Here is a 16088-nt window from a genome sequence, read left to right as displayed (position 1 = left end):
AAGACTGATTTGTAGAGTGGTTAAAAGACCTGCCCAACATCACACAGGCAGGCAGAACCCAGTACATTTTTTGCTTTATCCTTCCTTACTTTAGCTAGTAGAGCATAGAGTGCTTTCTTTCTGTCTTTGGTCAACAGGAAAGTAGACTGGTGGAAAATAGGTTCTAATTGTTACCTTATACCCTTATCCCCAAATAAATTCTAAATTAATAACCTACTGAAATATACAGATATCCAAGCAGTTGCCGAATCTTTTGTTTTCCCACAAAATCTTGGATGTATCCCATTCTCTTTACTCATACAACCACTGACCTAATTCACTATATCTTTCCTGGAGTATTACAGTAGTTCCCTAATTAGTCTCCCTATCTCAGTTCTGTAGTTTCCAAACAACTGCCAAAGTGTTTTCATAAAGCATGACTGCCCATGTCATACCCTCCTTCCCCCTCTTTCCTGATCAATAAACACCACTGGCTCCCTATTACTTCTAAGATCAAAAATAAACTCCTCTGTTTACCATTTAATGTTCTTGACAACCTGATCCTTTTCCATCTTTTTAGTCTTTTTAAAACATTATCCGTGGTCCAGATAATTTGATGTTTCTCCCACAAACAATGCTCTAGCTCCCAAATTTTTGTAGAATGTTCTTCTTAACCTCCACCTCTTATAAATGCTAGATTGTTTCAGGACTCAATTCAAGTGTCACCTTGTGTAAGTGGCCATTCTCAGTTCCCCCCAGCTGCTTGTGCCTTCCTTTCCAGTATCTTGTAAATACCTCTTTGTGTACATATTGATTCACCCATGAGCTCCTTGAGGGCAAAAACTGTTTTAGCTTTTTATTTGTATCTCCTTAGCACATAGTGATTAATACATTCATTTTGATTGATTGATATATAGTTGTTATTTGCTGACCCTTGATGCTATTTGGGACCAGAAGAAACATATTGCTCTAGCTGCCATATCTGACAATTCATGTAGTTTCAAGAATAAGGAAGTGGTAGTCCTGTCGTATTCTGCCCTTGTCCATGTCTGGAGTATTATGTTCGGTTTGGGGCACCACATTTTGGGTAGGAGAAAGCATATAGATGAGGACAATCATAATAAAGGACTTTGAGTTTATGCCATGTGAGGCTCATTTGAAGGAACTTGGTATGTTTAACATGGAGAAGAGCTTCAGTGATCATTACATTTCTTCAAGTATTTGAAAGACTGCATGTGGAAGAGGAATTGTACTTTTTCTGGTCCTAGAGGGCAGGACTAAGAGTATAAATTGTTTGGGCTAGTAGGCCACTGAGATCCTTTCCTACTCAGAAATTCTGTGATGATAACCACGTAAGAGCTATAACTAACATTAAATGACAGAGTAGGATTACCAGCAGTGTGATTTTAGAGTATCACCAATCTTTAAGCATTGTTGTGATGCTCATTACAATTTGCTCAGCTGGACATGTATAGAAAATGGATAGACAGCTGTTATCTGAAGTGGAAAAATCTTGAACAGCATGGGTAGAAAACATCACTGAACCTGGTCAAGTTTCTTGAATGTCTCTTTGCCTCAATTTTCTTATCTGTAAAATGTGGATAATAATAGTACCTGCCTCCTAGGGTTGTTATGAGGATAAAATGAGATGATATTTGCAAATTACTTTGTCAACTTTGAAGCACTACATTTATGTTAGCTATTGTTATTATTATTTTTGCTAGCTATTATTATTACTAATAATAGTGACTCATTCTTATACTGCTTTAAGGTTCACATAGTACTTTTTTCCTCATAATAATCTTATGAGGTACATTGTGTAAATACTGTCACCCCCACCCCCATTTTATAGATGGAGAAATTGGCCTAGAGAGTTTGGGGGACTTGTCTAGGGTGACACAAAACATCTGTAGCCAAGACTTTAGAACTTGGGACCCCAGGTACTCTGCTTCCAGGTCTAGTGGTCTCTCCCACTACTCCATACATTAACCAATCAATAAATAAACATTTATTGAAAAGAAAAAAACATCACTCAAGGAAATACTGAATCACTGCTCCAAACTATATGCCATAGTGGTGGAGTGCTGAGATTTATATATGGAGGACAGACCCATTAAGTGAAAAAGAGGTAGCTATCTATGGAGAACTTGAGTTCTAATTGTAAGAGCATCAGTACATGAGATCCACAAATTTATAGCAAAAATAGCTTTATTAAAGGTGTTAAAGGTTAAATGGGGAAGCTTATTGCTCTTGTTGCCAGGGGGGAGCCTCAGATACCTCCCAAGATGGGACTGCCTTTATGGCTCAGTCTGAATATAGGCTTCACCAAGCCAACTAAGGTACCTAGTCTCTTTTGTTTAACCTACCCTGAGGTATGCAAGCTAGAATCACTTATCATGTAGGTCAGTTGATCAAGAGCCCAGGGGTTGATCATTGGGCTTTCTTAATGGCTTGGCATTTTGAATGTAATGAGAGAGTTCATGTTTAGGTACTGATCACTATCTAGCCAAAGAATGATTGCTTGTAGTTCTTGTTGGCTAGGTAAATTGTGTTTTCAGAGATTCAGGGGGAAAAATATACTAATTTCACTGCTGATGGAGCTATGAACTTGTCAACTGGTTGTCTTGGCAATGCATTTTTAATTTATTTAAGAAAGTTATAAAATTCTGTATATCTCTTGACTCAGAAATCCCACTGTCGAGTTTATTAAATACTTAACTTCTCATTAATGATGGCAAGAAAGAAAAATAGTTTATTTGCATGTAAATGTTCATAAAACTACTATTTGTAGTAGCAAAAATTTGGAAATTAACTATCTGACCAACAATTACAATGGTTGAACAAATTGTGGTATGTGACTGTTACAGATAGTTGTGCTCTGATGGAATGACAAATAGGAAGAATTCAAAGAACTATTCAAAGACCTGTTGAAAATGATATGGTATAAACCAAAAGAATAATATAAAAATTAGTACAACTCCATAAATGAAGACTATATTAAATGGCAACAAAACCCAGATTTTTTTTTATAATGTTCAAATTATCTACTTGCCCTTTCTTTTAATGGGTGCTACAAAATTATAAATTTGCAATTATTCTTTTATACTTTTTTGCTTAGAATGTAAATTTTGAAGGATTCATTGTGAGTTTCAAATGGTGTTGAAACAAAATTTATCATCCTTATCCTCCTAAAATATATAGATGATAAACAATGAGGATTTTATTTATTTGATATAGCCAATAAGAAATAGTAACTTATTTGGTGAGTGGACAAGTGGATATTTAATAGCCTTTTATGTTGTGGAAGCATAATGAATGTTAACCAACAATTTGTAACTTTGTTTAATTTTTTACACAAATCTGTTATATGTTGTAGGTTGCAGCGCACACCTATCAAGCTCCAGTGTTTTGCTTTGGATTCTTTATCTACCGCTAAAGAATCCATTGGGTACATTGTTCTAGACTTAAGAACTGCCCAAGAAACAAAGCAGGTATTGCTCTTTTTAAAAAATTTTTTAAAAATAAAGTTAACAACAACAAAAAGCTAAACACCAGCAAACATGAGCATTTTACATTTGCATAGAACAGAAAACAAAGGATTGTATTTGAAACATAGCATAATGTACAGTTTGCTTTTTTCAAAAGTATATATAAAACATAATAGGAGAGTATCAATATTTCCCTGCTTGTCTGTCCACTTTTGAACTTTCTTCTGTCTTTATTCTTTACAAAGTAGTAAAAGTTGTTTTATTTGTAGGAATGAGAATAAATGTAAGAATAAGTTGGATAATGAGTCTCACCCAAGACTAATGCCATGTCTTGAATTCAACTGCAATATGGCTCTTTCTTAAATTGTCCAAATCTTTTTTGTTGTTGTTTTCCAGTTAAACACCTGTTACATTCAAGGCATTGCTATGTGCCAAGAATACAAAGACAAAATTAAACAGTCTTAAGGAAGTTATATTTTATCTGAGGAATATAACCTGTATTCTGATAAGTAAATGTGTGTGTGTGTGTGTGTGTGCGTGCGCGTATGCATGTATAAACATTGTATATAATATATATATATTTATATACTTATATAAATATATATATTATATTTAAAGATGCACACCAATTTAGGGCTGGCTGTCTGAGCAAATGATTTGGTAGTAGAACTTTCCCAAAGTCATATATAAGTCATTCATTCACTTTGCCAATTATTTCCTTAAAAAATGTTATTTGTATTGAGCTTTGCTTTTATGTCATCTTCATTTCTGAATATATCCCTCTACCCTACGCAATAATTCATCCCTTATATCAAAGATTAAAGAGAGAGAAGAAAAAGCAGTTTAGCAAAAAACGATCAACACATTCATCATATTGAACAGTGTTTCACACTGTTTTTAACTTCCTTAGAGTATGTCACTTGGGGGGTTTCTGACTGTTAATTCTCTTTTTATCCATAAAGACCTGTCATGCTTTCAGTATTATAGTAAAATGCCCCTTTTCTGCCCTGAAGCTTTTTTTCCTCCTAAGGAAGTAATTTTTAGTCTGCCAGAGAATTTATATTTCTGAGATTTTTTATCCTTGGTATATCTTCTTTCTAGACTTAGAACCTTAGTCTTTTAGACTTCAAAAGGCCCTTAGACAGCTCTAATGCAACATTCTTGACTTTACAAATGAGTTGAAGTGAAGTCGCAGCCTTCTGAAAGTCACATAGCTGTTTAGTGGCAGAGTAGTGACAAAAGTTCAGTTCTAAGATTCTTTATGATGCTCCGTGTTGCTACTAGTAAGGTATTTTAAAATACTCCCTTTATAGAGAACTTTAAGAAAGTGTTTTTCCCACCACACCCCTGAGAGGTTTATAGTATTAGTATTATCCTAATTTTACAAATGAGGAATCTGAGACTCAGAGACGTAAAGTAACTTGCTTGTGTCACACAGCAAGGAAACACCAGAGGTAAGACTTTATCTGAAGACTTTCTGACTCCAAGTCTAGTACTCTTTATGTTGCACCACATTGCCTTTTTACCATTTAGTTTTTTCCTAACGTTTTTGTCATAGTACCCTGTTCTAAAAGTGAAAAGCTGCTACATATTTCCTGTTTCCCTTCTCTAACTCCAGCTTCTATGAAAGAATTGTAAAGAATTAATTTTACTTTTTAAATTGTTTCTTTCACTATAATTCTGGGAAGAAAATGTCCAGTTGATGCTCTTGACTCAACATGCTCAATAAAGAACTTATCCTTTCTTCTAAATTCACACCTCCAAATTTTTTGTTTCTGTTCTGGGAATCATGATTTTACCAGTAACCTAAGTTCTCAGTGTTGGATTCAACCTTGAGTTCTTCCTTTTCTTTTACTCTATCCAATTAGTTGCTAAATGTGTTCTTTAGCAACCCCACCCACCCCACCCCAATATTTCTTGGTTCCATTCCTTTCTTTTCATTTACTTACCAACTACCCTAGTTCAGGCCCTAGGCACCTCTCACCTGGACTATTAGATTAGTCTTTTAATTGGTCTCCTTCCTCCTAGTCCATCTTTTGCATAAATGCCACAATAATCCTGTAAAGCACAGGATTGTATAACTTCACCATTCAAATGCTTCAGTAGTTAACTGTTGCCTTTAAGATAAAATATAGCTGCTTCAACCGTAGCATTTTAAACCCTTCACAATCAAGCTTAAACCTATATTCCTAGACTACTTCATATTACTCTTCTCATTCTGCATTTCAGCCAAATTGACCTACTAGCTACACAACTGTTTTCTCACCTAGTCATTCCATGTTTTGTTTTTGTGCCTTTACACAGACTATTCTCCAAACTTGGGATTCATTCCCTTTTCACTTTCACATCTTAGAATCTTTAGCTTTTTTCAAGGTTCAGCTCCATTCTTACTGAAACTCTGCTAATTATTCCACTTGTTAGTCTTCTTTCCTTGTCTACAAAATTAATAGATTGGACTAGATAACTAGATAACCTTTATGATCCCGTCTGGCTCTAGATCTGATCCTAGGGTCTTTATATTATTTTTATTTGTCTGTATACATATTGTCTCCTCCTCATTAGAAAATAAACTTGAGAGCTGGATCTGTTTCACGTTTGTCTTTGTTTCTTCTGTACCTAGCATGGCACCTTTCGTTTAATAAACTTTTGAAACAATTTAAATTTTTTCATATATTGAGGGCAGTGATGGATACATATGGGAAATTACAGTAGCAAAGTGAAACCCATAAGAAGTTATTTCTGGGGTATTCAGATTTTGGTTATTTTTGTTAGAAAAGTAGAAAAAATCAGCAGAATAAGTATCCAGCTGGACCAAGATTTGCAGCTTGCTGTAGTGTAGTACCGTGTGTTGACACTTTACTATTTCAGTGAATCTATAATATCAATCAAAAAACATTTATTCAGTATTTACTATATATTGGCCCATCCATAGCTTTTCCATCCATGTGATTCTTATCCATATCTCCTTTAATAGGAAGTCCTTCCAATAGGATAGCAGCCTTCCTCTAACTTGATGTACATAGGTACCAGTTTGGCATGGAGGCTATCTTTTATCTCTCTGACCAGCCTGTCTCCTTTTGTAGGCATATTAATTGTGGGTGATAAATTTTATACCACTTTGTGTGCTCAGGGCCCACCAAATGCCTCTCCATTACCCTTTAGATGTTCCCTTTAGATTTCTGTGAAGAATGTGGCATTCCATGATTCACAGCTACATAACAAAACCAGAATATTCCCTTTAAAAAGATGGAATTTTGTTTCACGGAGAAACTTGGGGAGGGGTAATTGAAAGTACTGTTTCAGTTTACCAAATGTAGTGTAGTTCACTGTTTTCCTTTTAATCAATTCTGGATCCAACTTATTCATCTACTATTGCTGACATATATATATATATATATATATATATATATATATATATATATATATATATATATATGTACTTGTGGACCAGGTCAGTGAGCTGTCTGTCTCCCTACATTTTAATCTAGATGACCATAAATCTTCATCGACTTGATTTTTGTGGATGAAGAGCTGAACTTTGTAAATAGTGGCCCAATTTTTGAGTGCTTCTGGGTCTCATTTAAGAGACTTTGCAGTATTTGAGGGATGTATCATCTGCAAATAGGAGTATCTGGAGGACTTCACTACCTATTGAGAATCCCTCTTCCATTGACAAAGGCAGGCATCTTTGGTGAGCATGTCTCATTGTATGCCTTATTTGATACAATAATCTGGATTGTCTGACAGTTATCTTTGATTTTGTATCTATCAAGGAATATTGTATGATATGAGTAGGAGAAATAATAGCTAATAATAGCTAACATTTATATAGCACTTACTATGTGCTAGACTCTATGCTAAGTAGTTTACAGTTTTTATCCCATTTGATCCTTACTGAGGCATAGAGGTTAAGTGACTTGCCTAGGATCACACAGTAAGTGTCCAAGGATGGATTTCAGTTCAGGTCTTCCTGACCCAGGGCCCAGTGTTCTTCACCACCCTTCACCCTTGCACCACCTAGCTGCTCCTAAATGCAATGGTATTGGAAGACAACATTCAGGCTTCTTTTTGCTCTTTTGAGTTCTTTTTTTTTTTATAATTGGCAGTCAATAAGTACTTTGGGATCTGGCATGGCACACAATTTTGAGGCTGTAAAGATATATTCTGCTGTAGAATATCATTTGCAAAAGCTTCCTGTATACCTCTAACATTTTTGTCAAAGATGCCTCTGATAAATGTGTAAATTAAGCAATTTTGTAGAAATCAGAAAGTTGTTATTGTTATGCTCATGAATTCCTTCCCCCATTTTTTTTTTTTTTTGGTTTTGTTTTTGCGGGGCAATGAGGGTTAAGTGACTTGCCCAGGGTCACACAGCTAGTAAGTGTTAAGTGTCTGAGGCCGGATCTGAACTCAGGTCCTCCCGAATCCAGGGCCAGTGCTTTAACCACTGCGCCATCTAGCTGCCCCCCCCCCCCATTTTGGTAGTAACAGTGTTTATTTTTTCCAGTTGTCATTCTCTCTTTAAGTTAGCTTAAGCTTTAAACTCTTGATGTCTTTTAAAAATTGTATTTTTCCAATAGATAGCTTTTCTTTTATTCTTCCAGTTTTTTGTTTTTTTTTTTAATTTAGTGAGGCAGTTGGGGTTAAGTGACTTGCCCAGGGTCACACAGCTAGTAAGTGTTAAGTGTCTGAGGCCGGATTTGAACTCAGGTACTCCTGACTCCAGGGCCAGTGCTCTGTCCACTGCGCCACCTAGCTGCCCCCATTCTTCCTGTTTTTTGAACACTGCTTCTCACTATTTTATAATGCAGCATTGTTTCTGATCTTCCATCATCTGCCTTAAGATTTTGCAAATACGTTCATTTTATAAATTACATTGCCTTTGGCTGCCATAATCTCTCCACTTGATGAAGTCAAGGGTTTGCTGTCTGAGACATATCTGGTAGAGCATAAGTTCCTTGAGGTAAGGGACTGTTTTTCATTTTGTCTTTGTATTCTCACTGCCCACCTAGAACAGGGCCTTGAACATGGTAATGCTTAGTAAATACTTGTCCAATTGAATTTCTGGGCTCTTTTATGCTCCTTACTTTGCTGATTGTTTTACATTGATTACATTTCTATAGTAAACAGTGATAATCTATGTCAGTGTTGGATCCTGTATCCATTTCTTGTTTTTCAGTTTGTTGACATAGGTTAGGTTGGATAAATAGTTCCTGTTTTTATTCTAAGTTGGTATTGATTTCGAACCTTATTCCAATAGGTCAGTAGCCTGACTAAATATAAAGTATTTCAAGCTGACTCTTATGTTGGTAAGCAGTTCTCTCCTGCCTATTAAGACATGGTTTCATATTCTGTAGTAATTTACACTATGTCATCCAGCTATTTTGTTTAGGAAAGTATTCATGATATGTAGGCATGTGGCCTCTAGATCATCTACAATCTTTTTGTCTTTTTTTTTTTTTTAATTTTGAGCTATATTTTCCAACATATTTTTACCACCTTTCCAATTGCTCACCATTGTGTCAAAGTCACTAAGTATCAAAGCAAGTTTGTAATTTATAAGTTGTTATTAAGTTGTGTGTTTTTTTTTTTTAAGTAATGTTACCCTCCCTTCATTTGCATCAGGTATTGTACTTTGTGGTCATGTTTTCAGTTATGCTTATTGTGATCACTGTAAAGTGATATGCCCAGGTGCCCTATAAATACTATTCCTTATTGTCTCTGGATGCTTAATAAAACCAACTCTTTTATTTCTACCTGCAAGAACTTGTGAGCCATTTTCCCATTTAGCCACTATTTCCCTTTTTATTCTTCTATTTCATTTTATGGAGAAAATGTGAAGATTGATATTCAATTCTTCCTGTAGTTGGTCTTTGGATAAGGATTACACAGAGTACCAATAGTTAACAGTCAAAAGACTGCATGACTCTTGGCAACCTTTGTCCCCTTTTCCATTTCTTTTACCACAGTCATTGCAGAAGTAAAAGAGGGTCTCTCAGGATAAGTGGGCATATTGTATTGGTTTTTGTTTCATGGGCAGCCTACTGGTGATAAGCTTTCTATAATTAGCGACTGTGGTTGTTGGAAAACATATATCTGGCTTCAGAGCCTGTCCTGCTTACATGGTAGAATCTGCCAAAGCTTATATTTCCCCAGATTTTAAGAACTCTATGCCATGAATGAAGCATTATATGCAGTAACACTTTTTTTTTTGGTGGGGCAATGAGGGTTAAGTGACTTGCCCGGGGTCACACAGCTGTTGTCAAGTGTCTGAGGCTGGATTTGAACTCAGGTCCTCCTGACTCCAGGGCTGGTGCTCTATCCACTATGCCACCTAACTGCCCTACAATAACACTTTATGGAAGCTACACACACACACACACACACACACACACACACACACACACACACACACACACACACACACCTCTCATTTTTTTACCCCACAGAAAATAAGATACTAAGCATTCATAGGAACCCATAAAAAGATATAGAAAAAAAAATTAAACATTTTCAGTCCATTAGATTTAATAGACTCTCTAGCCCCCTGAAAGTAAATATAGTTTATGGGACTCCTGAATAAATCTCATTTTCATTCCACCTGCACTGTCTCAGCAACTTACAGTAATTTCATAGCAGGTTGGCAAGGTACAGGTCACCTAGCCCTTTGTGGTATTCAGCTATAGTAGTATCCTCTGATGAAAGTCTTCATTCTCTAAATTGCAAACTGTTATGGAAATTGCTCTCTAGGAGGCCAATGCCCTTCTCTTGAACTCAGAACCCATGTGACTTCAGGAATCCTCAGGCTCAAATATTACCCTTCAGGTAACCCTCAAAGCTAGAGATGTCTGTTCTCAGGATTGTTAATCTCCCATGTGTGCCCAGAAAAGGAAACAGCTAGAAGAAGGCAGTTAGAAATGGAAAGTCCAGAAAACTGCCCTCTCACACTCCCTTGGTGTATCCACAGGTCATTTGCCATGTTTTTTTCCTAAAACTTTTTGCTCCTAGAAGTGAGGAAAGTAGAGAGGGAAGGGAGAAGTCCTCTATTTCATTTTGCTGCACTCTATTCTAGAAGTTCAAGGGAGTAGGGAGCTCCGGAAAAGAATAGGGGAAAAAGGTTCTGATAAACAGTTTAAAAATGGGAAAAGAGACAAAGTAGACTTTGGAATGTTTACATTAATGGGAAAGTTAGTTGACAACTTTCCAAGCATAATTAATTACAAGGAAAATATATGAGAATCATAACATTTTTAGGTGTAAACAATGCCGATGTTGCTATTATTTACTAACTGCAGTATTTTCTCTTTATTTGGTATTCTCTAGGCACCAAAGTGGTATGCATTGCTGAGTAACAAATACACAAAATTTAAATCTGAGATACAGATAAGCATTGCTTTGGAAACAGACACAAAAGCACCAGTAGATGGTTTTAAAGCAAAGGAGGCACCACCTAGAGAAGGAAAAGGTTGGTACTGATAGATTATTCTGAGAATTTGCATTTATTGGCCTGCATCTTGTGGGGCAGGGATTTGATCCTGATTAGATTATTTTTTGGTGCTGTATAAAGTAATTGTGTTGTCACTTGTTGCCTTTGGAGCCAGACATCCTTGGCTCACTTCTCAGCTCTCTTGCTTAGCCAACAAGTATAGGATGTATACAAATAAATATTTAGTGACTTTACTTGGGGGGGGGGGGGCACTTGCAGTTAGTGAATTCAGAAAGACCTCCTTGAGCTAAGCCTTAAAGGTAACTAGGGATTTCAAGAGATAGAGGTAAGGAGGGAGAAAATTTCAGGCTTTGGGAACAGCACATACAAAGGCACAGATGTATGGGTAGAATGTCAAACATAGCAGGCACTTAGTAGTTTTTTTGTTTGTTTGTTTGTTTGTTTTTGTGAGGCAATTGGGGTTAAGTGACTTGCCCAGAGCCACACAGCTAGTAAGTGTCAAGTGTCTGAGGCTGGATCTGAACTCAGGTCCTCCTGACTCCAGGGCTGCTGCTCTATCCACTGTGCCACCCAGCTACCCCACATAGTAGATGTTTAATACATGTTTATTGATTGATTGAGTTTAGCTGCAGCACAGTATATGTGAAGGGAAATAATATGTAAATAGCCTGAAAAGATAGGTTAGAGTAAAGGGTTTTAAATGCTGTTTAAACGGGTACATATTTTAAATGTAGTGGGAAGCCACTGAAGCTTCTTGAGCTAGGACAGTGACATGCTTTTGAAACAGTGCAGTAGTTAAGGCCTCAGTTTCAACTGGTTAACAAATTTATAGTGAATTCAGGCAGCACAATTGTTTGACTTAATTCCACTTGAATTTAACAGCATGTAAACAGGAGCAGAAAAGGGAGAAGATTAGGGTTTGGAAAGAGTTGAGTGATGATAGGACAATGGGGCAAGGGAATCAAGAGTTAAGTTCAACTGGGGTAATTTCAAAAAATGTCAAGAATTTGAAGTGAAAAAAGAAAGCAGAGCAGGGTTGATGGCCAGGGAAGAAGCAGGGCACAGTTGAGTGACTAGCAATTTTGAGGACAAAGAATAAGTTTTGGAGGGGTGAGGTACTGGGAGAAGTAGAGTATGTACAGAATATGGTCAGAAAGATGAATTTCAAAGTTCTGGCTTGTGGAAAGTAAAGTTCTTGTGGCTGATAATGAGATTAGAGGTATGACCATCACTTTCTGGCTGAGGAGCAGGAAGTACAGGGGCAGGAAGGGTATAGGAGTTGAGGAGAGTAATAAATTGACCACAAGGGTATCTGATGATACATCAATCTATATGCTAAAATCATCAAGGATAAAGGCAGAAGATGGGGTGGGGTGTGAATGACAGTAAGCCAGTACTGTACTTCTTTAGAAAGGAGGGAGAATGACCAGGAGGCCAGAAGATTACCACCACCAGGATCTGGATCTGGGGATCTATCTGAATGGAGTGAACCTCAAAGGAGGAGAGGTTACTGAGTGAAGGTGGAAGGTGGAGGAGTTTGAGGCATGCCTGTTACCCCACTTGGGCCTTAGGGAACACAAGGAAAGAAGATATATCCAGCAGCAGAGAAGGTAGATAGGGATGCAGTATCTTCAGTTGGGAGCCAGGTTTCCTGTGATTGCAAGATGAAAGAAGCATGTGAGAGAGAATTCTAATACACAAAAGAAAATTTGAAAAAGAGTAGAATGAGTATTTTTCAAGGCACAATTAAAGGGAGAATGTTGAGTTGGATAGATACCCAGGGCAGATAGGCCATATATGGATCATATGAGGAAGTGGGGATTGGCATCCAGGGAAGAGAACTTTTGGTTTAGTGAGTATTGAGCAAGGAAGAAAGTTCTGAGTAGAGCCCTAGGGTGGTAGATTACCACCATTACCTTTCTGGTAATGATGATGTTGCTGGTTATTATGCCTCTTATTCCCTGAGCTAGAAGCGAAGTGGGAGATGGGCGAATGGCAAAATGCCTCTGCTGGCAGTGCTCTGGCAGGATGGCTGAATGAGATAAAGATGGGTTTGAGACATGCTAGTTATGGAGGGTCAAGGTGAGGTTTGACTTACTTTCCAGGCAGTACTTGAGATAACTGTGCATATGAGCAAGTTCAAAAACTGAATGGATTGGGGCAGCTAGGTCGCGCAGTGGATAGAGCACCGGCCCTGGAGTCAGGAGTACCTGAGTTCAAATCTGGCCTCAGACACTTAACACTTACTAGCTGTGTGATCCTGGGCGAGTCACTTAACCCCAATTGCCTCACTAAAAACAAAAACAAAACAAACAAACAAAAAAAAACAACTGAATGGATTGACCCCCTTCTTGTCTCTCTTCCTTTACCTTCCCCCTTGAGAGATAGGCAAGATCTCTGGAAACTCCTTACCCATGTGACTTGGATCCAGTCATTTACCCTTCCTCAGGAAGGGAGAGACTGGGCTTCTTTTTCCTAGGAATTGGATTAGATGTTAATTGAAGTGCAGCTAGGTGGTGCACGTAGAGTCATAAAAGACTCATTTTCCTGAGTTCCGATCTGGCTTCAGACACTTATTAGCTGTATGATGCTGGGCAAGTCACTTAACTCTATTTTCCTCAGTTTCCTCATTTGTAAAATGAACTAAAGAAAGAAATGGCAAACCACTCCAGTGTCTTTGCCAAGAAAACCCTAAATGGGGTCATGAAGAGTAAGACATGACTAGAAAATAACTGAACAAGAAGATCAATCCTAGCTCTAAATTTATGATTTCATGATCTTGTGCTTCATAACTCGAAAACAAAAAAAGGCCTTTAAACAAACAAAACATGATACAGAGCTGCAACAGGGCTTATTTAATAATTTCTAAAATTACTTCTTAGGAAAATAACCTTCTAGACTGAACATAGAAGATGCTTATTGACCAATCAAAAATATTTATTAAGTGTCTGTTATGTGCCAGATACTGTGCTAGATATTAAAGATACAATCCCTAATTGTATGGAACTTGTATTCTAGTGGAGCAATTGTATATATAAAATGTCAACATTAATATAAAGTTAATAATACAAATATACACAAAGGAGAGTGCTTATGATAATTATGTTCTCTTTCTTTACGTTCAGTGCCTGGAACATGTTAAGAAATATAGATTGGTTGATTGTAGGCTAATGTACAGTGGAAAGAGCCCTGTCTTCTCTGAGGAACTGGGTTCTGATCCTGTCTCTGATATTTATTACTTGTGTGAGCAAAGGTGTTTAAGTGCTTATTAAGAAACCTTTTGGGCTTCAAATGCTCTTATCTGTGAAATGAAGGGATTGGGCCACAGGCCTCTGAGGACCCTTTCCATTCTATTTCTATGATCCTAAGGAGTCAGGCCAGATCATATACTGTTTATACCATTCTTTTCAGCATCTTAATTAGTTTAACAAAAGGACTACTTTTTCTGCACAAAAAATAATACGTAAAAGGAAATATAGGCATAGCTTTGGGTTGCACTTGGAAATGTATTAAAACAGTAAAAAATGTAGATAGGCTAAATTGACCATTTTTCATAACAATTTTGAGTGTTCAAATAGATTTATATTGATTAGCATTATAGTACATAACACTGATGAAAAACAATTATATTTATATACATTATTAACAGCTGATATTTATGTTTAAGTATAAAGAATATTTAACATGATTTGGTAGTTATATTAAAGAACTAAAGTTTCAGGATAAATGAAAACTAATTTCTTCCAGAGGGCAATGAAAAGTTGCATGACAGGTATGAGTAGCTGAAAAGTAGAGAATTATGAAAAAACGGATAAAAAGATTTTATCAAAGGAATATGAATGAAAAAGAAAATGGGGAGGGGTATCACATGGCAAGAATGAGAAATAACTTAATCGTTGATCTTTGTGCTCCATTGTTATCCTCTTGAAATAGAGGAAGGCCCCCAGCAGTTTGGGTGTATCCCTTGTGGAAAACTTCTGAGAGGAAATGGACAAGAATTGGGCAAGATGGGAAAGCATAACTGACCTGTGCATCACTGGAAGGAATACCCACTAAATCTTTTCTTTCATATATATAAAGATGAATGGTCCTATCCTTTAAAGAATTTTACTATGCTCAGGCAGCTGAGACATTTAAACAGAATTAACTCAAATGCAGTGGAAAAAGATCTTTCATAAGAGAGGTAAAACAAAGTGTTATAGGAGGTAAGAGGGAGAGAGTGCTTATGACTGAGGGAAACAGGAAATTTGATGAGGTGGCATTTGAGCTGGCTCTTGAAAGATGTGTACAGCTTTGGCATCCTGGGTACACAAACTCCCATTAAGGACCTGGCCGGTTCCCATGGGAAATTACAGTATGCATGCTAGTGACTAAGTCACAACTCCTTACTCTGGAGGGGGTTGGGAAGGAAAGGAGCCGCAACCCATTGTGTAAGGTGCATCATCTAGAGTAGCTGAACCACGAGAAACCTATATATCATGCCTTCATAGTAAAGTGGTTTGGTAACAGCAACAAAAGGCAGTTTGGCCTTTAAATAAGGGGACATGGTGTTAGGGGAGAGGACATTAATGGGAATCATTTAAAATATGGTCATGATAACTATAAAAATTTGAGAAAGTAAAAGCTTAAGAATCTTTCAGCAATGCTATAATAGAATTAAATCAATTATTTCTTCCATGTAAAGTACCTGTTGGGTTATCTGGAATTGATCCCAAGAAAATTGTAGCAGTCTTGAATGAAGAAGAAGGCTATCATCAGATTGGACCAGTAGAATATTGCAGAGACTTCTTTGTTATGTCAGTTACTATAGCGTTTGCCACACAGTTGGAGCAGGTAAGACTTTTTGCTATGTGTGATTAGGGAACCTTTTGTAAATTATTTGAAAGCACAAACTTAGTTTGTATAGTTATTTGTTCTAATACAAAATTAGCTTTGAAAGTTTTTTCTGTCACAAAGCATTTTTAAAAAGGCATCATTGTATAATAAACACAATAATATAACAACATATTATATAAATATGTTCTATTAATTATATATTAACATATAATTGGCACTAAAATATAATTTTAGAAATCTATATTTCTATTGTATATAGTTCTGTAATATATCATATGTCATATATCTATATCTAGATATACATATATCTCTAATCCCAATTCTTTTTGTCATAGCAA

The 16088-nt window shown here is 36.7% G+C and overlaps 1 protein-coding gene across 1 annotated transcript in view; it reads left to right on the top strand.

Annotated features, from left to right (window-relative positions):
• CEP120 (centrosomal protein 120) overlaps window positions 1-16088 on the top strand; it is a 106701-nt gene that overhangs the window by 13023 nt on the left and 77590 nt on the right. The window contains exons 4-6 of the mRNA XM_043979616.1: window positions 3356-3470; window positions 10791-10932; window positions 15599-15747. Of these exons, the coding sequence (XP_043835551.1) occupies window positions 3356-3470; window positions 10791-10932; window positions 15599-15747 (406 nt within the window). The remainder of the gene's footprint in view (window positions 1-3355; window positions 3471-10790; window positions 10933-15598; window positions 15748-16088) is intronic.

Source organism: Dromiciops gliroides, chromosome 1, assembly GCF_019393635.1.
Source record: "Dromiciops gliroides isolate mDroGli1 chromosome 1, mDroGli1.pri, whole genome shotgun sequence".
Classification (NCBI taxonomy): domain Eukaryota; kingdom Metazoa; phylum Chordata; class Mammalia; order Microbiotheria; family Microbiotheriidae; genus Dromiciops; species Dromiciops gliroides.
The sequence above is the reverse complement of the archived record's forward strand: the minus strand, read 5'-3'. Positions and strand labels throughout refer to the sequence as shown.